The 26,065-nt window shown below is 37.0% G+C and overlaps 1 protein-coding gene across 2 annotated transcripts in view; it reads left to right on the top strand.

The window, feature by feature from the left end:
- The window catches only part of mettl16 (methyltransferase 16, N6-methyladenosin), a 40,469-nt gene that overhangs the window by 11,393 nt on the left and 3,011 nt on the right, over positions 1–26,065 (top strand). For both annotated transcript variants that reach the window (XM_052110777.1, XM_052110776.1), the window contains 6 exons: positions 9,040–9,227; positions 12,728–12,868; positions 12,964–13,076; positions 13,226–13,368; positions 17,460–17,529; positions 20,622–20,711. In XM_052110777.1, coding sequence (XP_051966737.1) covers positions 9,040–9,227; positions 12,728–12,868; positions 12,964–13,076; positions 13,226–13,368; positions 17,460–17,529; positions 20,622–20,711 — 745 coding nt within the window. The remainder of the gene's footprint in view (positions 1–9,039; positions 9,228–12,727; positions 12,869–12,963; positions 13,077–13,225; positions 13,369–17,459; positions 17,530–20,621; positions 20,712–26,065) is intronic.

Raw genomic sequence — 26,065 nt, 5'->3', positions numbered from 1 at the left:
CTGTATAAGTTAGCAGTGGTCACACTACAGCAGGGCTAGTCAACAAACATCTTTGTCTGGCCATTCGACTGATTTTGTGTAAGACTGCCTTGCCATCTGAAATACCAGATCATGCTTTGTGCTAAAACTCTGTGTTTGCAGGCGCGAGCCTCAGCTGTAAGTGGTGAGTTTAACCAGAGACTATTTAACCAGAGACTATTTAGCAGAGACGGGCTACTTCTATTAAAATTAATGGGAGAAATTAGAACACTCCACCAAGAAGCTCTAGCACCCAACAGTCAATGGATGTTGAAAGAAAGTCACTTCTTACAGGTAAAAGAGCCAATCACATTTTAGACACAGACATCACCTGTCAATCATTTCGAGAACGTGCAAGCGCATTAGCTATACAAGCTGGGAATCTGAGGTAATCTGAGGTTTTATGGTAATCTGAGGTAAAGAAGCACAATTTATGATACCAGCATTTTACTGCTGATTTGAAATATGCTCTTTGCTCATAATCTTGTGTTGAGTTTTTGGTGTTCCTCCATTAAAGTATATGGAGCTGCAATATGACTGGAAATAGCCTCCTGGGAGCATTTCAAAGATGGACGCCTGTGGGCTGACTTGCTTGAAAGACTTTTTTTATTTTTTATTATTGCTTTTAGTGCAAAACATTAACAATGCACATATCCACATAATGTAAAATGTGAACATTCTGTACATCGCCATAAATACACTCACTGAGATTAAGAGAAATAGACAAAAACAAAAATTTGTTTAGGATTTACTCAACAATGAGACTCCTTCCAAACACTGTTGGGGCAGTTGTTTATGCCATATCCATAACTTAAAGATTTGCTAAAAAAAAATTACACCCATTGAAAATTTTGCGTGCAGTTCAAGTTTGGTGAACTTTGACAGCCAAATTTGCAACATTTACCAATACAGTTGACAATTAGTTTTTTGTTACTCGCTCAATGTCTGCCCAAGCCCTCTTCGCCCACTGAATTTTGCTGTGCAAAGTTAAATGTGACTAGAAATGTGTTAAAAGTTAATGCTATGGACCCTTTTTGCAGACAATACCGATGTAATTTAGTAGCATAAATCTAGCAACTCTTTTATATAAAATTATTTTTTTAGTATTTAATGCACATTTATAATATTATTATTTTGTTAAATTACCCGGGCGTTAAATAATAAACTCCAGTCAACACAACTGTAATGTGGTTTCAAATGCAGCTGCTGAGGGAGTGACTACATTTGGCATTGTTTTCTCTTCTGACTGTTGTATTATATCTCTATTTTTGACCTCTATGGGAAAGTTATAGAAACATAATACCATATTTTTATTATTTTGCTTTTTGACCAAATGGGAATACAAAAAGTACACCATTTAGACATTTACCCCGCTATAGTTTACTTCTGCATTGCAATAACAGAAGAATAAAACTATACTAGGGTCAGTAGTTCAGCTTTTGCAGGAAGTAAAGATGGTACATCTGAGCTCAAAGTCCTCATTTGTCCCTCATGAGTTAAACATGATTGCATAAAGATCAAGCTGACCTTGGCCACATAAAACATTTGATGTCCAGGTCGATTTAGTTAACAGATCTGGTTCAGATGTAGCCATAACAAGGACATCTGAAAAATACCCACATCGGTTTAACTATGAAAAGAGGCTTTGTTCAGTTACATGTAATTATTACAACAAATTTGAACAAAAAATATAAAAAATGTACATTTACTTCCTTAGATCTCTTGATATTTCAGTCCTAAACTATTTTGTAGTTGGCACAGGATTTTTGGACTAGACTTTTTGTTCTTTTAGGAAGTGTGTGGAGATTTCAGCAATGCTGTATTTTGTTGAGGTGAGCCAAGTCCTGTACAGATGTCTGGGGTTGTTTCGACAGCACAGCAGCTGTAGCTGGGGCTCATGTGTGCATGTACATGTGTGTTTTGTGTGGTCTGACAGTCTCTGTAACAACAGCCTGTTAGAGGAGGTAATGACATTGTGTAAAAGTAGATGAATTCTGCAGCAGGTGTTAGTTTGTCAGACAAAATTGCATTGTCTTTTTTAAAAAGTGTGTAATTCCTCAATGTACCTTCTGCAGCTGGTGTATATTATGTACACTCCACACAGTAACATCAACCACTGTCCCAGACCACATACTGTATGCTCCCAGCCTAAGCAGCTGACAAGTGCCCAAAACCAGCAAACACACCAGCCTCAGAGACCAGAAAAACAGCTTTGGCTGGGTTGATATTTTGTTGTTTTTTCGCCAATTAAGTTACCATCTTGGGGGAACCCCTAGATATAATTTCTTTTTTTATCCATTGTATAAAAATTTTGTAGCAGTCTGTTGAAGATGTGGCAAGCGCACTGTGGGATCTAGTATTCCATGTGGTGTGGAATGCTCATATTGCACACATTTTGAATACTGCATGTTTTGGCAAATGTAGTTGGTCATCTGGGTGTTCATAGAAACTATGCACACTATACATTGCAGTAAATTGCAGAAATAATCAGAGTAGTATAAAAGTATCCTATTCTGAACATGGCGCCATTGCCTTCCGTCTTTTTCCTGTGGTGTGCTTAAAGAATTTCTTAAATCCAACCTAATCTAACCAGAACTTTTCAAATTAGCCTCAGAACTTCGTCTTAATATGTTATCATTAGCTTCTCCTTTTTGGCTTTCCAGACATTTCCTCACTGGTTAGATAAGCTTATCATGCCACAGTTTGAAGGATAGGATTAATCTGGAAAGAGACTTTTTAAGAGGGATATGGGTATGGTAACTAATCATCTCCCCCAATCCTTCTTCCTCTACTGCCACTGGAGGAGAAAGATATTTCAAAAGAGGAAAGATTTGGGGTGCAGTTGTCATCTAGAGGGAGATTGGATTAGAAGGCATTAACCAGAGAGACAACGTCCATCATTGGCTTGTGGATGACCTGTAAAGAACTGGGGAGCATTAAAAATGTAGACTACAGTGTTTCATTTAATGTTGATTATGTGGTGAGATGAATCAAAAAGATCTTTCAAGAGTAGTGCTCAGTGAAGTAATATATAAATGGGTATATATTAGGGCTGTTGAGTTAACGTGTCAATTCAGTGTGATTTTTAAATAATTGTATAAAAAAATAACTTTTATTGTGCAATTAATCACAATGCTCCCGGACCGTAATGGGGAATTCCTGAGAAATGCAAGCTTGTAGTACCACCTGTTTACTCCAGAGGGCAGTAAGTGAAATTTCAGCTGTATGTCAACGCACAGTTTATGCAGTGAAGAAAACACCCTTGAGCAGCAGAACAACACAAACATGCGTTATGTTCTTGCGTTCAAAACACTTGGAGCGCAAATGCGAACTAAGGGATCTCAAGATGTGTTTAAAGATTGAGTATTAAACTATATTTAACTTGAAACAGTGAACTAAACATTTTATGTTTATGACGCAACTATATATATATATATGCATATACATATATATATATATATATATATATTAGTATTTAAAGATAACTACGTATAATTATTTAATCATTTATGTATTGAATTATTGTAATATGAGGGGCTTTCTCAGCAAATATTTATATATGCTATTAATCACGATTAATTAATCGGGACACCATGTAATTGATTAAAATAAGTAGTAGATTGACAGCCCTAGTGTGTGTGTGTGTGTGTGTGTGTGTGTGTGTGTGTATATGTATATATATATATATATATATATATAAATAAATAAATACGTACATGCATATACCTACCCATCACAATAATAACCATCTCATATCTAGACTTATGCTGCAGCATAATAACTCTACCCAGCTCGTTTATCAATACGCGGCCTGGGGTTCTGTAAGACGCAGCTGTGGAACTCACCCAAGAAAAAGTTAAACAAGCTTTTATTGATAATATATTAGGTGATATCTCCTGATACTTGTTTACTTTATTCTGATTGGATAAGTGAATTATAATTAGTTAATTATCTTGGTAAGAGATTAACATTATGAAATATAGTTATTAAAAGAGAGCATGATGAAAATTCCAGTCACCATCATCATTAGCTGCATATTCCAGTTCAGGCATTTTCAGTTCCCCTTAAAATATTCGACATGCACTGACCTTTCTTTTGCTCCCATTCTCAGCTACCTTTCATAATTAGCCCAAATTTTGCTATTAGAATGCACAGATCAGTATTAGCCATCAGCTTGTCTTAAAGGAGAAAAGTTTACCCCAAATGAAAATTCCGTCATTTACTCTCTATGTTGTTCCAAACCAGTATGACTCTTCTGTGGAACACCGTATTTAGTAGAATGTTCAAACAAATTAAATGACCACAGCTGCTAAGCAAGATTTTTGGTGAAAACGACTTGGCTTTCTACGAAGAACTGAAATTTATCATATGAATTCAAAGACTTTGAATATAACATTCAGGTCACTTGGACTACATTTATGAAGCTTTTGTTGTCCTTTTTGGAACTCGACAGCCTCATGTGCCCATCACTTTCATTGTATGGAAGAGAGCATTGTAATGTTTTGTTCAAAACTTCTCCTTTTGTATTCCTAAGAAGCAAGAAGTCACAGATTTGGAATGACATGAGGGTGAGTAAATGATGATATAATGTTATTTTTGGGCAAACTATTACTTTCAGCAGTGTTTGCTGTTTGAATTTAGTCTCCACTTTGGAAACTATGGAAGCCCTTGCAGTCTCAAAGATTATTTCTGAATATTTGCCCCGCACATGTTTTACTGCAGTGTAAAGTTGAAACAAGATCTCGTACGACTGGAGATTTGACGTGCTGACAAAAATAAAGAAAACCTGACAGTTGGTGGAACTTCAATCCTCATAAGACTACTCTGCTTTGTTATCTTATTAAAACGGCACTGCTAGATTCTTTGTTCTCATAACACAACAACGAGCTGTGGAGTGTGTTCAGCATCCATGCTTTGCTTGATAATGACTCTGTTTAGAAACATTTTGAGTTCAGAGGATTAAAATGTGGCAAAACAGAGCTGTAGAGGTGACCTTGTGGAACTGATGATGCTGATGGGTAGACCATGCTGTGCTGTTGTGTTAGTCTGATTGGGTAGTGCTGTACTGATATGAAACTCCTTTAGCCTGACTGGAAATTTGTGCTATCAGGCTTGTTTTCTGTACGTTTTGATTTCCTCCTGCAGAACCTGCATATCTCTGCTCACAACAGATGTGAAAAATTGCATATTTTCATTTATCAATTAGTCAGTAAATTAAAAAAGGACACGTTTAATCCACAAACAAGCTGGATTTAATTTTCAGGGCACGCAACATGCTGAGCTGCAGCGCTCTTCGTCCTGTGAGCTGAGAGATTCTAACAGAAGGCTAAAAATATAGGGCAGCATAACAGCTCGCAGCATCATCCTCTGCACACTGATTATGACCTGATGCAAGCAAGGGCATTTAGGGCGTTTTCACTCCCAGTTCATTTGAGCATTCCAAACGCTCTCAGAGCGGACATGTATATGTGAACGAACTAAGTGGTGTCAGAACCCCCCCCAGTCTGCTTTGCATTTTATGAAATAAGTACCTTGTGCCTTGCCATACATAGCTGCATTTTATACTTCATATTCCAGTCACAATTTACTGTCCACATATGGGAATTTTATGCAAAAATATATATAAATATAATTAATATGATGTGTTTTTGTTTCTCATTCCGTACTTGTTGTTTTATTTGACCACCTAAAATGAATGGGTCATCTGCATTCAGAGCAGAGCAGCGGGTTAAGATGAGCCACTTTAAAGTGCTCTGATGGGCATACTAGTGTTGTCAAAAATACCGGTACTCCGGTACCAATTTGGTACTGAAACAAAAACGTTTTAAAGTTATCAGAATTTGTGAAGGTAACTGAGTACCGAGTACCGGGTCTACCCGGTACCCATGCAGAATCGGGAACTTTTAAACGCTCACAGCAAGTAAAAGATGGCGACAAGCAAAGTAGCTGCTGCTGCGGAGTCTCAACTTAATCTTGTCGAAAAGAAAAGTGGAAAAAGCCAGGTTTGGAAATTCTTTGGATTTGAGGCTGATGAAAAGGGAAACATCATAGATCAGCAAAAACCTATTTGTAAACGCTGCTTTAACAATTTTCTGACAAAAGGAGGAAACACATCAAACTTAATAAAGCACCTGAAAGACAGACACCCGGATTTATTCAAGAAAATAAAGCAGGTTAGTTTAAAAGCATATTATCATTTGCATTAGGGCTGAAACGTTTAGTTGACATTATTGACAAGGTCGAAAATAAAATAAAAATAATTTAAGCTTTATTAATAAGAGAGCACTTTGCACATTAGTTTGGAAATGTTTTTTTATTCATTCTATTGTATTCTTGTTTATTTAGGGTTTTTTTTTAGTACTTATAAGTGTTCAAAAATACTTTAAGCATACATTGTACAGTTTTGTTATAATTCAGAAATAATATATTTAAATTAAAGTGTTGTTCAGTGGCATAGTTCTGTTCTTAGTTCTGCTGCTAATGTTTTGTTAACTTTGTTAATAAGAGTGAAATTTTGGTTCCGTGACAACACTAGGGCATACCATCTACTTAGGTTTGTGCCAAACTCCCACAAATTTACAAGTGAGGATTTTTATAGTTTTACTTTAATTTCATTTGCGCAATGGCAAATGATCTTGGCTTGTTCACACAATGTAAATGACATGCAGGATGAGATGCTTGCTTTCTCCATTACTCTCGGGATGATAGACAAAGAAACTTATTTTCAAATGCACAGAATTTCAAACGATTTCCTTCATGCGAAATAAGGGCTTGTAGGTTTTATCGGAGAGCCTTAACATAATGTGAGAGAGTGAAGAATTTAGGACAGAAATGTAGTATACATTATTACTATTGCATAATGTAATAATTGGTGGTGTTGTCTGGGTTTCATAAATTATATAACATGTATAAAATATAACTTTTTATGTAATTCTATCCCTGTGCAATAATTGATGAAAAATTATATTTGTATGCCTTAAAAGTAAACAAATAGCCCCATTTTATTATATGACTTCAAGTTAAACATCAATAAATTACAACTTGAGATGTAGGCCTATCTGTAATAAGCATATGTGAACCTTAAGACGTATGACTATTTGTATGACAATTGCTTATCTTAATAATCACAATTATTTATGAAACATTATTGTCAGCCAAATTTCATAATCATGACAGCCCTAGCTGCAATGGGGTCAGAGTTCTTAAGGAGCTGTGGTGTGATCATCAAGGGGTCTGAGACCACATTATTGTGAAGAGGACCTAAAAAGGTCCTCTTAAGTCCACTTGCATTGTGAACACCAAAACCAGAGGTAATTTGCGGCTGGTTCCTTTTCTGGTTCACTTTAACCGAACTGGGTTTAATTAACTTTACTATACGTATATAGTAATACGTACTATAACCACCCTTACACATTCTCTGAAATCCACAGCTGTTGGGGCTCAATTATGTGATATTTGCTCCTCTTTGTAAAGTCCACATTTGTGCCTTTGAGAAGGCTTTATTATTGTAGGTAATCCTTTTGAGTAGTTACTATGGAAACCATTAGTGACATCCATATTTATATTTAATGCCCAAGGTCACATTTTCAAGATTAATGGACTAGATAGGACACCGTATTCATTTTGGCTAATGTGTTAATAAATTATAAAGATAAAGAGGTATATTGGATTTTTCTCATGAACGGCAGTCATTCTTTTTTTGTATAGTCATTATTAGTTACTTCAGATGGAATAAAGAAAGGAGGACAATGTTAAAGGTTGTGTTCAGATTTGTGTTCAGATTTGTACGTTCTTCCAATATTTTCAATGGCCCTGCAACAAAAATTATACATTTTATTTTTAGCAACATATTGTAGCAACATTTTTGTTGCTAATTATACTTTTTATAAATTTTTATTTAAAAATGTAAAACAAATACAAATTATATTTTTAATTTGCAATAATAGCTGGAAAATATAAAGTTATGCAACTTACTGAAAGCTATACATTCATTAAAACACTTAAATATTGGCATTTGATACAAAACGTTTTGTCATTATAACAGTCTATCATCAATTGTTATCGCAATTTCAACAAAACTACATTTTCAACACATCTGTTAGCCAGCTAAATAACGTTACCTTTGTTTGCATCAGTTGAATATAAGTATATGAGTATAGTGAGAACACTTCACTGACCCAAAAGTGCAAGGGATAATTCAGTCGGGCCATCCTTAATAGTGAGCCTTGTACCTCAAATGTAATGTCACAGTTATCAGGCTTTTTCGGGGTTGAAGCATTACCTTTCTTACCTGGTTATGCAAACACGTCCATTTCAGCCCATTATACCCATTATTTAGAGAGCACATGCTCTCCCTAATATCAAAAAGCTTTTTGTGATGGAGGGCTCTTATGCCTAGGGTTGGGTGCAGGTGTTTTTAAGGGCTCTGCAAAATAGAATTTCACACACCATGACTCCATTACGCAGTGGCTCACATGCACATTTTGATTTCCTTCAGAAGTGCCAGACATGGTCTGCAGCATGGAGCATTTAATTACATCTATAGAGAATGTACAATGACACCCTGATTACACCCATCTTACCTGATTCGCTTTTTTTAACCACAGAAACATGACTTTACATCAGCAGAATGTGATAAAGAAATGGTTCACCCAAACAATTTATAAAATATATATAGAATTCAATATGTGTATATATGTATATGTGTAGAATTCTTTCACAGAAAGGCTTTAGAACAACATGGCAGAATTATGGCAGAAACTATCCCTTTAAGGTTACATTGAGATTTTAGAGGAGGAGAATTTTTGGCATTGATAATGAAGGCATCCCTTCCATTTAATAAACCTTTGTGAACCAGCAGCAGCTGGTGCTTCACTGTGTTTGTCAGCATGGACCTTTTTATTACTAGCACTAATGAATTGTGCCGAGGGTATGTGGTGTGTTTATGCCTATTAGCTGACCCCTCCCTCCAATTCTCTATTACCTCCAGCAAACCTCATCAAAACCTTGTCTATCTCACAGACTGAACTTCAAGGAACCGGAGGCTGTTCGGGCTCTTACGTGCACCCTGCTGAAAGAGGACTTTGGCCTCACCATTGAGATCCCCCTGGAACGGCTCATCCCCACCGTCCCACTCCGCCTTAACTACATCCACTGGGTGGAGGACCTGATTGGGGGGCAGGGTAACTCACGGAGGGGCATCGACATTGGTATGCCAACTCACATAATCACTAGAGTTATAAAATATGGGTGGGATGACCAAAATGACCTTCACATAATTTAATATGTTTAAGTAGTATTATATGTGCTTACATAGTTGAAATTAAAATGTTACAGCAGAAAACAATGCAAGATAGAGAATAACGATAACATTTACATTTACATTTACATTTATGCATTTGGCAGACGCTTTTATCCAAAGCGACTTACAGTGCACATATTACAGGGACAATCCCCCCGGAGCAACCTGGAGTTAAGTGCCTTGCTCAAGGACACAATGGTGGTAGCTGTGGGGCTCGAACCAGTGTCCTTCTGATTACCAGATTGCCAGTTATGTGCTTAGACCACTACACCACCACCACTCCCATAAATACAACACAATAAAGAAACTAAAGAAATCTGAGAAGAGTCAAATAGAAAAATAGATATGCACTCACTGGCCACTTCTCACTGCCACTCACTGGATGCTTTTTTGTTTTTGGCACCATTCTCTACACACTCTAGAGACTGTTGTGGGTGAAAATACCAGGAGATCAACCGTTACAGAAATACTCAAACCAGCCTGTCTGGCATCAACCATCATGCCACTGTCTAAATCACTTAGATAAAAAATGTTTCCCCGTTCTGAAGGTTGATGTGAATATTAACTTAAGCTCCTGGCCCATATCTGCATGATTTTATTCATTACAATGCTGCCATATGATTGGCTGATGAGGCGATTGCATGAATAAGTAGATGCACAGGCCTACCTAATAAAGTGGCTGGTGAGTGTGTGCATGTGTGTGTGTGTGTGTGTGTATATATATATATATATATATATATATATATATACATACACTGTATATGGAAATTCGATGGGCAAATTGCTAACATATATTAAATAACCATGTTGTAATGGCTATTCTTTTGGATAACCAAATAAATTAAATATTTTGTGATTTAAAGCTACTTCATCTCATTTCATTATTTTATTTATTTTTATTTTCATTTGTAACTATAAACCAAAAGTTTACTTGTCTATACCGCTTGAATGATGGTATCAATGAGAAAATGGCTTTGCATTGTTTTAAAAACAAAAGACTTAAAATATTAAAGCTAATATTATAAAATCAAATGAGTCACAAAAAAAGCTGTTTTAAAACAGGCAATATATACACTTAAGACTGCACATTATATAATTCTATAATAATAATAATAATTCTATAATGCAGCAAATTACAACATTATCTGCCACTTTGTGTTGCACCTAACAACACCCCATGATAAGTTATTCTGTGTTCTTCGTTTGTATGCTCTTTTCCACACTTTATTTTTGTATTACTCCGTGTTTCTTAGTTACTTTTATGTGTAAATAATGTAAAGCAGTCCTGTCCATTTAATATCCATGTGAATCTAGCTCAGTATAAAATAAGGATGGGCATTTTGAGTAATTATGTAGTCTAGTACTCTTACTCTTTAAAAAAAAAAAAAAAAAAATAGTAATCAATTACTTAATATGTAGAATTAAAGTTTAACCTTCAACCATTGAAAATCAATTTGCAATGTTCAAGTAGGGTTTTAACTTTTAGAATATTTAAAACTGAACAAGAACATGAATAATCGATTACTCATGCACATGTCTAGTGTATAGTGTAGAGCAAATTCTCTGCACATTTTTACCATTGCATGGTGTATATACAGTACCATCACAACGTCTAGCCCTAGGTGGTCCTGTTAAAGCTGCTTGCAGTCCCTTTGGCTGGTAATACAGCACTTGGATATTGACTGGATATTGGATGGCCATTGCTGTCCTTCCTCAGTGTAACTGCACTATAGAAGTCAAACGTCATTCTGTCAGGCAGTCTGCTGCACTTCATAACAGTACAGTCGCAGTAAGCTTTGAGCATTTGAAATTATCTCTGATTTCACAATTATTATGGACATTAAGAAATGCTGGGTTTATAGTTTTCGCTCATTTAGATGACTGGCTTCTTCATTATTGTAATGTTAGACATGATATGAATTCACAAATAGATTAATAGACATTTTTATCCAGAGAACAAAAGTATCAGTGCAATATTGTGAGAGAAAGTATCCTGATTTAAAGGTGGGGTATGTGATTTGCAAAACGGCCGGCAGATTTTGAAAATACACAACTCTAAGGTCCTACCTTCTCTCCTCCAACGCTGGCCCTGACTCCACCCATTCGAAAAACATGGACGCGCAATCATGCACGAGCGAAAACTCAGATGCGCAGTGTTCTAGACTCACTAGTCAAACAGTGCATTCACCTGTCAGACAATTTTTCAGAGCAAATTGTTGACACAGCAGGAGGAGGGGTTCGCATACCACTCTTGAAAGGTGTAGAGCTGATTTTCTCATAACTGTAAAAAAAAAGAACATAGCCAGCCCTGGCGTCTGTACAGCGGTCTTCTATTCAAAACAGGATTCATAGAAATGTGGAACAACCCCACTAGCACTATAAAAGCTCTATTCTCCATACATAAATACAATCGCTTCCTGTTACTGGGTCACGAGCTTTGAGTATGCGCACGAACGGGACACGCGCGCCAGGGTGGTGGGGGGAGGGGGGCATGGTACGACCGTTTGATTGACACATTTTCTGTCCAATGATTCTAGATGGTCTTGAAAATGATCGGCTGGAGTTTTTCGAGTCCTGCCCGTTCCACAGATGATTAAATTGCTTAATTTTCATTTCAGTGCTTCTAATTTACAGCCAGTAAGTGGGTTAGGAATAGGATTTCAAGTTATTTTGAAAAAATGGTCAAAAAAGAAAATCACATACCCCACCTTTAAGATTGTATCTGCAAATTCCTACGCTCTAAATGTATTACTGAAAATTACTAAATGTATGGCACATTGGTAGACTTTTGTCCTGATGTCCTTTTGTTGCCATCATTTGTATTAACTTTTTGTATATACTGGATGTGTTGTGGTTAATTTTTATTATTATAAAAATTGCTGTGCATTAAATCTTGACAATATCTCAAGTTACATGTCAAATTTCAGCCTTATTGAATATACTTTAACTCTTCTGTCTATATATTGATAATCAGTACAAAATTAGGGAGGGGGTGATGTATAGTCAAGACTGCCAGCCTTTTTATTATTATTACTTTGAGTATTGATTTGTTTAAATTATTGCGTGAGAAGAAAGCGACCACAGGGACATATGAGACATAACTAACACAACTATGTAGGAAATCTGTTGACCAGGACAATGGTCAATTGTACAGTTTTGCAGTCATTTTGCAGGATGCCAAAATTGACCAATCAGTATCAAGTACTCTACATAGCCGTGTAATGGCTGAAATCAATACAGTTAACACCATAAAGCACGTGATTTGTTCTGTTTTTCCAGAAAGCTGTCACTATGTAAAGCATGTGTTTACATAAAGGCTCATTTCTGGAATGAAGGAAGATCATATTTCATTTGTATTTAAACACTGATGTCCCAAGGTGTTATGTGACATGTTTTGGCTCTGTGCAGGTACCGGAGCCTCCTGCATTTACCCCCTGCTGGGAGCCACCATGAATGGCTGGTTCTTCCTTGCCACAGAAGTGGATGACATCTGCTTTAATTATGCAAAGAAGAATGTTGAGCAAAACCACCTGGCAGAGCTCATTAAAGGTAGGTGTGTGAGAGACGGAGCTTAACGGTTTGATATGTAATTCAACGCAACTTGATCACTGAACCAAATATTTGTGTCTGTGTGTGTATTGTAGTGGTGAAAGTGCCCCAGAAGACTCTACTGATGGATGCACTGAAAGACGAGTCCATTGTCTATGATTTTTGCATGTGCAATCCTCCTTTCTTTGCCAACCAGTTAGAGGCGAAGGTACATTCAGCTCCTGTCTTTTGAATTGACACTCAAGGGCTGTAAAGCACCCCAGGCTATTTTCCAGCAATATCTGTCTCTTTGTCCACATAACAGTTGCTTTTATCAGTTCTTTCTACCAATTCTTTCCATCTCTTCTGTCTCCTGAGGGGGTGAATTCGAGGAACTCACGCAGACCTCCTCCCAGCTCCATCAACACAGGAGGGGTCACTGAGATCATGGCTGAGGGTGGAGAGCTGGAGTTTGTGAAAAGGATCATCCATGACAGTCTGCAGCTCAAGAAGAGACTTAGGTCTTAGACAGACAGACACACACACACACACACACACACACACACACACATACATTAAAGACCACCAGAATGACCAATGGCAGATATTATAAGGGATAAATTACAATCAGCTGGTCATTGTTGCAAAATAAACCCCCAGAAGTGTTAATAGGGATCTTGACTAATCTTGAAGGGGTTTATTTTGTGGTCAGTGGTTGATTGTACATTATTCTGCTTATTACAAGCAACTTACCAAATAAATACATAAATAAGTGGACATTAAATAACAATTTTGAATATTAAAACTGTAATATTGTCACAGGAAAGAGACTCTGTGATATGAGAGACATTAAACTAGCACATTGAAGGAAACTGGTTGCCGTTTTCAGTGGAGGAAAACCCAGTTCCAGCGTGGACGAGAGGTGTGAATATAGCAAAAATCCATGTGTTTTCAAACTAAAACAAATTAGTGTAGACGTGGCAAGAAAAGTACAGTTTAGTGGTCATTATATAAAAATATTTGACCACAGAATGCTGCCATTTGACCAATCAGAATCAAGTATTGCAGAGAGCCATAGAGTTTTATGAAAATTGCATTAATTTTAGTTTTAATTAGTTTTTAATCAGTTATTATTGTTAGTATTTATTTAATTTTTTTAAAGATTAGCTAAAATTCACGAAAATATCTAAAATAGGACATTCGGTTACTTGTTAATCGGCCAGGTATTGACCATTGCCGATAATGTCAAAGTGGTCAAATAAGGCCCGATTAATCAGCCTTGATATGTCAGTCCATCACTACACTACTCTCAACATCTGAGGAGCTGTGAGTAGTGTAATGGGAAAGGAATAAACAGATTTGTGTTTGCAGAGGCCATGTTGATGAAAGGGACAGGGCAGATGGTTGCTGGGATGGATCTGTCATCCAGAGTTTGTGTAATTAATTGACAGGCAAAGTAAATAATTACCCAGGGCAGTATCCGGGATGCCCGACGGGAGCAGCTGCGTGTGTCTCTGGGGCAGACGGTGAGCCCCAGTGTGCCAGGACTCTCATTGGGGCAATGAAGTGAGGCGTGCGGGGAGGGGTGGCAGAGCAACAGAAATTAGGCCTGATTAACCATGTTATATGTTGAACCCCAAGAGGAAGAAGGGATTGGCCCATGTGTGTGCATTAGGGATGTCAAAAGTACCAGTATTAGCAAGTCAATATTATTATTGACTATTTAGCAAAAAGTGAAAACCACTCACTGCTCTTAACTGATTTATTTATTTTTTGTTATTACTGAATTTTTACTTCAATTATAGCTGGAAATGATGTGAAGCAGCATTTCATTCTGTTGGTTTGATTTTATTCATATTTACATTAATATTTAAATTAACTAGTCACCTTTATGTGTAGCAGTAAGTATATATTAGCCTTTAATAGTCTTCATTCATCTCTTGCAAGTGTATATCATTTAGAACTTATTTTTAAAAATACTATTCTACTGTTAATATTTCTTTGTTTAAAAGCAGGCAATTCATTCATTCAGAATTCATTTTTTTCCAACCTAAAAATGTGACCCACGTACATTGTGTAAATCGTTGTCCTGTCCCGTTCATTGTTGACAAGCATTTTTCAGCCAAACAAAGTGTCACTCAAACTTCACAGCTGCTTTGCGTCACACGCACACTTTGTTAAGTAAGACTTGAGTAAGGGTTTATTTTAATTCCTTAATAAAAAATGTAATGGTTGGATATAAAAGCTTTGAACCGTTACCACTGTTGCTGGCTGGTTAAAAATCGCGATTGTTAAGCTGTAATTACCCCGTTAATGATATTTGAAGTGAAATCAAGACATTTATCTTCACACATTAATTACTCATTGCCAGTATATCAAACCGCTTGTTTGTATAATCATACAACTCTGCAGATACAGTCCAGACATTAGAAAATGTTCAGTATAGACAATTTTTTTCCCCGTTTAGATCGGGAAATGTTCTTGGGTTGCAGATGAAATAAAAGTTGACATGAATTTTTGTGAAACCACTCTGTAAACACTGTTAATTTAAATGCACAATGCAGAAATAATAATAGCCACACAATGAAAAGGGGTCGGCACTCCTAAGAACATGTAATATTATATGCTTATTCATTGTCATTTTCACATCTCCCACTTTACTTCTGAGTGCACCATGAACTTTTTAAATAAAGGAATGTGAACAATCAAACTAACTTTTCTTGTGATCAAGAGTTGTGATATTTCACAGGTAGTTCTATTTGTTGTAGAAAATTTGGAAATATCAGGGAATTTTTAAATTGAGTTTTCCAGGCCTTGAAATATCTGGGCAATTAATACAATCTCAAAATATTTAGAGAAAATATATTTTTCTAGTTTTTCTCTGCTCTAAAATATTTCATCATGAGTTATATCTTGCTCTTGTGTAGAGTAAAACTTGCTCGCAAGCCATGGTGATGCCCCATTTGTCAGTGAATCATCCTTTTGAGTCAGTTCTTTTCAAAGAATTAGTAGAAACTGTTTACAAATCAGTCTAAATGATTCATTTGCAAATCAGCCTGAATCTCTGAAAACTGTGTCCAGTAATTAAAAAGTGCCTGGAAAGGTCATGGAAATTCATTTGTCAAAAAGGGTGGGATCCCTGTCGGTATTGACTACTGAAATATTGGTATCGTAACAACCTTAGAGATTATGCATACAAAAGTCAGTTTGGGAGGTTGATTCTTTTCATTATTTCTCCATTTGCATCAGAATTACACTTGCTGGTAAATCTGGGAGTTTTTGTATGTGCCTTATGCTCATGTTGTTGAGAATTGACTGCTTTCCACAGGGGAAGCTGGGCGCTCTTCCATTTTGCTGTGTGTTAGCATCCCCTCCCTCTCTTGTGAGGTTCAGACTACGCGAGCAGACTTGTGTGTGTGTGTGTGTGTGTGTGTGTGTGTGTGTGTGTGTGTGTGTTGATTCGGCAGGTGCCTGTAGAACCAGCCAGGCATTCTGATTGGCCCTCTGAGATCCCCTTTCCTCTCCAGCCCCTCGGATCTGTAATTAGTGCCAGTCTTCCTCCGGCCCCTCCTCTCTCACACTCATTCTAATTACAACTCTGATTGTAGTTCTTGCCAAACGTCTGTGCTATTGAAAGTGCAATTGTTACTACTTCCTCCTCAAGGCTTGATAAATGAAAAGAACACATAAACACCTCCTGTTCAAGCCCTGATAGATTCTGGAGCACCCCATTATTAGCCAAGGATGCCATGTGCTGTGGTGCCACAGCCTCCCTCCAATATCTCCCAACATTGGGGAACTTGTGTGAATATTAGGTCTCTTTAATATTTTACACTAAAAAATTAAGTGATTACAAGTCCCCCATGGCTCAATATGCAGTCTTATGTGTATTACTCTATTATCCCTCATTCTCTAAATATGAAGGCCCCCTTCAAAAGGCTCAAAAGAGTTTGGCCGTTAAGTAAAATGTGTACAACATAGAGTATCTCTACAGCCCTTTGAACAATGCTACGCTGCCAGTTTTTTTTATGTTCAAGTCAACATGACGTCAAAATTGACACCATGTACTTAGTACACATTCGTGGTCTTATAATAAAAAAAACTTTTTTTTTAATGAAATGATGTAGGTCACATTATGAAAATAAAATGGGTTGTGTTGACTTTAAAGATGTGGAGAAGGTCTTCAGTGAACAAAAGCAGAATTTTCTTCTGTAAGTTACATTTACAGTAGAAATTCAAAAGAACTAATAAATTAAGACTTGAGCATTAATCAATTATACATAGACTTTCCTCATGCTGTGGATACTCCTCCCTCTCTCTAGACACTGGATGTCGAATCTTCATCTTTTTTTTATATATATTAGCAGATATGCACTGATTTTGTCTCGTGCAACTTCAAAGCTCCCTGTCAAGGTGGGGTTTTTAATTAAACATCTAGTCTCTTATCTTAAAAACAAAACAAGACTAGCCAAACTTGACTGTTCCCACACAGAATGATCCCTATTCAGCCTATGGGTCTTTATCCTGCAGTTATTTTTATGTGTTCTCATGGATCTGCCATCCAAGCTGGAGGTTTCACAGCCTATTTTTTTTTTTTTTTCTCCATTTACAGGTGGTATAGTTGCATGCTGGGAAAGAAGTGTAGCCTGGCCCCTTTAAAAGATGAGCTGCGGAAACAAGGGGTGAGTTTTGTGTGTGTGTGTGGTTTTCCCCTTAAGACTTTGTTCACACTGCACACAAATCCAATTTAGATTTCAAATCTAATATTAGGACTGACTGTGTCAACACTGTAATTTTGTAAGTGAAGAAATCTGATCCGTTTGTTTTGATTAATTGCGAGAGTAATGACTTAAGCATTAGCCCAACACAAGAATGCATAGAATAGCAGCTGTCATTGTGGAAAGAAAGGACCATAAAAATGGAAATTTTTCTCTGCTAATGTCTATCATGGCATCTTGTTGTGGTATCGAACTCGCAAGGTATTTTATACATTCATTAATATACTGTGTCCACAAACACTGATTCGTTCCCTCATTCACTATTCACTACATAGTGAATTTCACATATTTCTCTATACGAGGAGAGGGAGAGCAAGATTAAGTGTTCAAACACTGCTTCAGACACTATCGCACACTTTTGACATTACATACGCGTCACATACCGAATGGTGAAAAAAATACTTGAATTCAGATCTGATCATCCTTTGCTGTTCAGACTGCAAAAAACTAAACCGATTTGAGTCAAATTTTGGCTACCAGTCTGAACAAAGCGATGAAAGCTAGCATTCCAGAAGAATTGGGAAAACTCCCCACTTTCGATCTCAGAGCAATCCAGTCTATCACATTTCACGGTCAAATTTAAACTAAATATGGCAGCAGCAAGACTAGTTTTATGTTAATTATGGCAAAAGCATAAAAACCATAAAATAAAACGCTTGTATTTGCTCTACAAAACAACTGATGAGATGCAAAAATAAGGTAAAATTATAGATTACTTTACAATTTAATAAATGTAATGCGTTCTCAAAAGTACTGTATGTTAGTCACCTCCATCTTGAAATAACTTCAAATCACAGTTTTTGGGATTGATCAATCTGCCCCAATATTACAAGTCAGACCTCAAATGCCACTCCAGTGGTCATTTTCCAATAGGAGCTGGGAGAATTCTGAGTTCCAAGTTGTCTAGAATGCAGCATTAGATCTCTACAGCTAAACGAGTAATCTGTAATTGATCTTAATGAATTTCACTAGCGTGGCCTAAAAATGAAGTAGATTTCATTAGTTCCCACATCGCCCGTCTGCCTGCGGTAGCCCTCCAGCCGCTCTCCATTACCTCTGCCTGTGTATGTAGTCAGAACTCTGATATCTGTGAATGAAAAGCATTCGTCCTGCTCACAGGTTATTAGTCTGGTGTCAGTCAGTCTGCTCCTCTCTGTCCTGATGTGTTGTTTCCTCATCTGAAAGTGTCATAGTTCTGACACCTCTTATTAGAGTCATTGTGCTCGTGGCTGACCTCCAGAAGACTGAGCTACTTCCTACTCTCTTTACTGGGACTGTAATTAAAATGCCAATGAGATACTTTCTCTTTCTCATTCTTTCTGTTACTTTCCCCTTTTCTCTCCCTTGATCTGATGTTTAAATGACCTCGGTCTACAAAGGTCAAACTATGTGTTTTTCTAAAGAGCAGTGCTATATAAGGGTGCAGTTTGAGTTGATTTCACCCTACAGTTCACCCCTGATTTCACCCTACAGTTCACCCCTGACACTCATGAATGGGTGTTATAACACACCTCCTACTGTGTGAATGGCAGATCTGTGCTACTAACACTCTTACTAAAGCTTATTTGATGGGATTGTGTCGGTTATATACTGTATGTGCTGGGGTTCATCATTTTCTGAAAAAAAAAAAAAAAAATAGGATTTGGTAGTGTTTATACAGAGACATCATCTCTCAAATGAATAATTAGTAGGGATTTTTCCATAACTTAACCTAAACAGAGCCCAAAAGTCAGAACCCGAAAATCTAATTTTTGTTTTAAATGTCACTTGACCAGTTTTGGATATATCTGTTGTTTTTAAATGTATCTCTAGTTTGTAATGTTGAACCATCATGTGTCCACCATCAAATATTTCACCAAATTGGTGAAATAAATTGGTCTCTAAAATTACAGTGTAGTGCATTTAGCTGCAAAACAGTACTGATCTGTATTTATGGTCAATTAAAATGTTAAAATATCGTTTATATCGGCCTTAGATTTCCTAAATGTGATGTACCAGGTCATTTCTAAACCAAACCACAATCATGATACAAACCGAACCATTGTAAATTTGAATTGTAACAAAGTATGCGCACTTGTACAGTTAAAAACGATTGTCCACATCATTTTAAAACTGATCTCATACACCGTGTTTGGCTATAGGACTCTGTTAAACTATATGTTTTCCGATGCATCTCAATCTTCATTTGAACGATCTCTATCAATTCTTGAATCCCAAGATCAATCTTTTACTCTATACGCAACCCTCTACTACAATGAGTGGAATTCACTCACATCTGCAACCAAATTTCACGCTATGCATCTAAAAATGTCTATGATTAGCCAGTGGCAGGTAAACGTTCAGATTTCACTCACCAATGATTGTGTAATATAGTGTGTAGAAAGTTCAGCACCATTTACTGTGTGTAGAAAGTAAAAGTCCAAAGATGAGAACCACACAATCCATCCAATGTCTCTTTTAATACCCTTTCTGTTCTTAACAGTCAGTTTTTGATCAAAAACAACAAAAAATAATCATGGATGGCATGGATGATCAGATGATCTTTACAGAAATGCCGGTTTTCTTAAAGAGACAGTAACGGTTTTTAGCATGTGTTCAACAAATCAATGTAAACACTTGCATAAATTATGCAATTAAATACAAAACATTTACAAAATATCATATGTGCAATATAGTATCGTATTTATTGATGGAATACATGGATTTGTTTATATTAAAAAAAGCTCAAATGTGAACAAATGATGCAAACTAATAAAATATAATTCATTAAATGAATGTAATGCACCTAGTTAGAAGGTCACCTTTTATAATTAACAGCATTAGCTGGGAGCAAAAGGGACATTGAAATATACCCATATGAATCTATATCGATTCGAATCGGAATCAAATCGAGTGCTTGTGAAATTAGAATTGAATTGGGAAATCTGTAGCAATACCCAGCTCTAGCTGAGTATTTGAAATGCTGAGCCAAAACATTTATAACATCTTCTTTGCAGGTGCCCAAAGTCACTCACACAGAATTCTGTCAAGGTCGAACCATGCGCTGGGCCCTGGCTTGGAGTTTCTATGATGACGTTCCTGTGCCGGTAAGCCATAAGCACTTGCTGCCTTAGTTAAACAGTTAATAGAGAGTGTGTCTGTCTTAGTTTAAAATCAGTAAGGAAGTCCTCATCTAACCCATGGACTCTAGATTCTGCAGCCAGTCTGTTTGATGTGTTTGTGTATGGTTCACATAGGGAAAGCCTACTGAATATTCACTGGGCTCTCCCCTCTTTTAAATAATGCATCTTTAGCCCATTCGATCAGACACACTTGACCTGCTTCCTGAGGCACAGCACACATCCTTCGGACAACATTTCAAAGCAATGGTTTCTTGGGCAGGGTGACAATGCCATAGTCACGCACTTTAGAAGGCAATGAGGAACAGAGCAAAAGGGATGGAGGTATAAAGGAAAAAAGGTTTGGGGGGGATGGAGGGATCACTCCATGTTATGGTATTTCAGGAGAATTCTCCAAGTCCCTGATGCCTTTCTTTTTGCGAGCACTTGAGCAGAAAGATTGGCCTACATATCTGTCTGCATGCGAGCCATTCCACCTCCCTCTCTACCCTCAGCCAGCATACAGATCTATCAGATATCATTCTGAAGCTGTATGAACATGTCTAGGTTTTACTGATGGGTCACATGGTTGACTAGTCATCCAACAATCTAGATTTTTTTTTATTTTAGTTTTGATATTTTTAGGTACTTTAACGTGCTGACAGTGTGATGTGCTTTAGCTGTTGTACAGTTTGCACTTTAAAATTTATTTGGAGAAGTTGCATATTTAAATCCACCCACTTTAAAGCACCACCACTATAACCATTCAGAGTCAGACATCTTTGGCCGATGCGTCACGTTTCATGTTGTTTTTCAGCATTCTGCCATGAGCGTTTTTGCTTTTAAGATGCTGTGTCAAAAATCTCGACTGGCACAGGCACCCTAACAAAGTCTCTGTCTAGTTGTGTTTCAACACAAGAACCAGTCTTATGTAAATGCCAATACAGGCTAAAGCATACTTATCATAATACTTACTACTAGTTTTCCATGTGCTGCTACATAAAATGTTGTTGTCTCCACAGTCTGCGTGGACTGTCTGCTTGTAGCCCAGTTTTTCAAGCATTGCGTACCTATTCACGTCTCTGCCTTGAGTTGACTATATGAATAGTGTGCATGCATCGAACAGTTTCGGGATGGGAAAAATATTGATTTTACGATGCATTTTGTTGCGATTTTTCATTTAAATGATCCCGATATCAATTCTGAAGTCCCAAGGTCTTGAGGGATTTAAGCAGGACTACTGTGATTGAGTAGTATAGTGGCCAACAAGAGATCCTTGACTGCATGTTGAGAGTATTTTATATACCGTTATAACCGTTCCATGTAATGTGTGTCCAAAGAAGAGAACCAAAAAGTCTATATATCATTGAATAATGTGTCTGTTAATGTCCTTCCTGTTCTTTAGGGTCAGTTGTTGATCAAAACAAAAAATAGAAATATTTAATTCTAACGACACAAAGCATGAATGCGCTAAAGTAGTCATTCGACTCCACTCGCTCAACAGAAAAGCTCACTGAACTGCCGCTATTCTTAGAGACAGAACCATTATAGCGCTAGTTCTACGTGGCAATGTAAATACTTGCATAGTACAAATTATGCTTTTAACAATATACATGTTTGTAATATGTAATATAATATATGCAATTTTAGGACATGATATTTATCTATGCAATACATGTAATTTGTATATTTTAAAGAGCTAGAATGTGAGCTAATGCTAAAAATACAATTTGTAAAATTTTGATTTGAAGTTAGGTCATCTGTATAATTAACAGCATTAGCTGAGACAGAATTTCATATGTAAGCAAAATTGACATTATAACTGAAATATACCCAAATTAATTCGAATCGAAATGAGAATTGAGAGCTTATGAATCTGAATCGGGAAATCTTTATCAATAGACAGCCCTATTTGAAAGGCTAGATCGCTCGACTATACAAAAGATCTAATGGAACATGGAAAAGTGAAGTACACCCTAATCATAAGAAACACGTCTGATCGAGGACAGGTGAACCCAAAACCAGTCTAATTATACAGGGCTTTCTTAAAACTGTTAATTCAACTGGTCAATCAGGCAACCCACTGACCTGTTGATTTTTGAAAATATGTAGTTTTGCACATCCCTACTAGGGATTTGGATGGCACTTTAAGTTCTCACCCACATCTTTCTATGCCTTTTGTACACTTTTCACTCTGTCTCTTTTGTATTGTCTTCTGCCCAGGCTTTTCACTTTTTCACTTCCTCTATCCTTTCTTCCTCTGACGCCAGCTGAGCCCCATTAGCAGAGTGCATAGAAGCCAGATCAATCTCTCTGACAGTTAGATCGTGTTGAATGTATTGCGAGAGGTGGGGGGTATCTTCTAGGTAGGATTTTAAAAAGCAACCTGCAATGCTGAAAGAAGTGTTTCCTCTAAGCTGCATGCAGCCGTGCATGTGAAATGTTGCTCCTGTGCAGATGGAAAAAATTCAGTTCAGAAGGCAGACACAAAAATATGTGGGGGAAAAAGGTTTTTTATTTTTATTTAGAACTAAATTAATGTGGCATCTGCATGTCCATTTCAGAATGGGACTGAAGCTGTTAGAAGTCTTGTGTGTAAATATGCAGTGCTGATTATAAGGAGCACATCTTAAAACTGTACAAAGATTTTAAGTTCATATCAGCATCTCATCTGGAAGCCCATAGAGGCCATGCATTATTGTGTCTGTCTTGTTTTTGTTATAAAAATAAGTTGTCTTGTTTTCTCAACAAAAAAACAATGTATGGCCTTTTGACCTTTTGAAGATTATTATGATTTACATATTGATATTAATTATATATAATTGAATTATTTATATATATATATATATATATATATATATAATAAATGTACAGTGATTAATTACCAATGAATTATTTAATATATAATTGATATATATATATATTTATATATATTGTATATATCTACACCACTCAGCCACAACATTAAAACCACCTGCCTAATATTGTGTAGGTCCCCCCCGTGCTGACAAAACGGCGCCAACCTGCATCTCAGAATAGCATTCTAGCTAATCTTCTCACCACAATTGTACAGAGTGGTTATCTGAGTTACTGTAGACTTTGTCAGTTCAAACCAGTCTGCGCCTTTCATCAACAAGACATTTCTGTCTGCAGAACTGCCACTCACTGAATGTTTTTGTTTTTCGCACCATTCAGAGTAAATTCTAGAGACTGTTGTGTGTGAAAATCCCAGAAGATCAGCAGTTACAAAAATACTCAAACCAGCCCGTCTGGCACCTTCTCATTCTATTCTAAGATGCGGGTTGGTGCTGTTTTGGCGGCATGAGGTGGAGCTACATAATATTAGGCAGGTGGTTTTAAAGTGTGTGTGCTGATGTGTGTGTATGTGTGTGTGTGTGTGTGTGTGTGTGTGTGTGTGTGTGTGTGTGTGTGTGTGTGTGTGTGTGTGTAATATAAAAGCATGCCTGGGATATAAAATATGTGGAGGGTGAGGGGTCAAAGGTCAGGAGGCTTTGGTGCTTACACGAACTTGTGCTGGGGAAAGTGTAAAGCGGGACCGACTAAGCCCAGTTGTCAACACATGAGGATAACCATTGATCACCCTTCCACTCATCTGTTTGTGTTCAATAATTGAATAAGACCTCTCAGCTAAGTCTCGGCACACTAAAAATTCCAAGGCTTATGATGTGTTCTTGCTTCAAAATGAGGCTCGTGTTGAGAGCAGAAGCCATTTGATGCAGGTTCTACTCAACCTGCTGAAAGCAAATGTGTCTCAGATAAATAATGGATGGAGTGGAGGGGGTTGTAATTCATGGTGGAGAGGGGCTAAAAGCAGTGCATTGCTCTGATTAAGACTGATAGAAATTAATTAAGTGGGAGGGTATGGATTTGTTTGTGTCAGTACATTCATTATGTGCTTTACGCAAGTCGGCACAATGGGCAGAGATGCTTTGATGCCTCGCACTTCATAACCAGACAATCTATAAAACATCAGTTCAGATACAATACACTGTACATATTCCTAGTCTGTATTTTGTTGTTACAGAAATACTACGACCATAATATTATTTAATATTTGAGTGAATTTAGGTGAGAGAGTGTGCTTTTGTTCATATATATATTATTATTTTATTAGTGTTTGAGATGAGACTTTGTCATGCGAAGCAGTTTGTAGAACTAAGCGTCAGAAAATGGCTCCCTCTTGTGTCGGAGCAGAATCGATCACAAAGGGACCTGCCTTAAAGTTACCTTTTCTAAAACTGACTTCAGCAATGGCTGCTGAGATATAACAAATCAGACAGCAGAGCCAACAACCTAAACACAGGGTTATTCAGACACCATAACTATGTAGTCGATTGTCCCTAAATTTATTAGTTAGACGTATGGCAGTATATGTAGTGTAGGTTTAAAATTATAATATATGGCCTATGGTGTTTACTAAATGTATTGTTAGTCCAGACAGAGCAGGAGCCAATTGTGTGTTGAGTGGAGAAAGGACCTGTGATTGATGGCAGAGTAGCTGTGTGACTTTTATTGTGATTTACTATTCCATGCGGTGATGCGGACTCGGAAAGCAGCCCATTTAACAGATGCTTATGTCCAAAGAGACTTGCAGTGCATTCCTGGTGTAGTTTTTATTAGTATGCATTTTCTGGAAGTCGAACCCATGACCATGCCATTATTAGTTCCATGATTTACCAATTTAATTTAGGAGAAACCATTTGATCAATTACAGAAGTAAAAAAGGGAACTGTATCTGTATTGTATTTGTATGCCTTGTTAAAAAATACAGACAGATGGTTAATAAATTCCTGTTGTAGATGCATGGTGTAGTTTGTTTTTCTGTATCAAGAGAGTCAGTCTGTTGGCTTGTGATGACTCATATGGTCCGTTTATCTGGTGTAACAACAGATTCTCTGTTATGGGAGGAGAGAAACATGTGACTGAAGCAATGCTTGAGAGCATTTTAGTTGTTTTTATATGTTGTCACAGTGGTCAAGTGAGAGAATTTCTAACTTGTATGTAGGAGTTCGACAAAGACCAATTTTAACAGTTGTTAACTTGTAATTATGTTAATCATCAGATCGCATCATGAGTCAATACTTTGTTTGTGGTGTTATTACTCAAACCATTGTTGTTTTGGTGGTATTGGATGTCGTGACCCAGTGTCCATTAGTTCTTTAGTTCTTTATGCAATGCCTGTGACTGCAGACAAACATTAGTGCTAAGGACCCCAGATAGATGGTCCCTGAATTTGAGGTCAAGGCGATCAGTTGACTGTTTTATACTGCAGTGATTTTGTTAATATTGCTGCCCTCTGCTGGCCATCAAGTTCCTAAGAA

Source organism: Xyrauchen texanus, chromosome 38 (genome assembly GCF_025860055.1).
Source record: "Xyrauchen texanus isolate HMW12.3.18 chromosome 38, RBS_HiC_50CHRs, whole genome shotgun sequence".
In the NCBI taxonomy this organism is placed as follows: domain Eukaryota; kingdom Metazoa; phylum Chordata; class Actinopteri; order Cypriniformes; family Catostomidae; genus Xyrauchen; species Xyrauchen texanus.
Note: the sequence above shows the minus strand (reverse complement) of the source record. Positions and strands in the feature narration are given on the sequence as shown.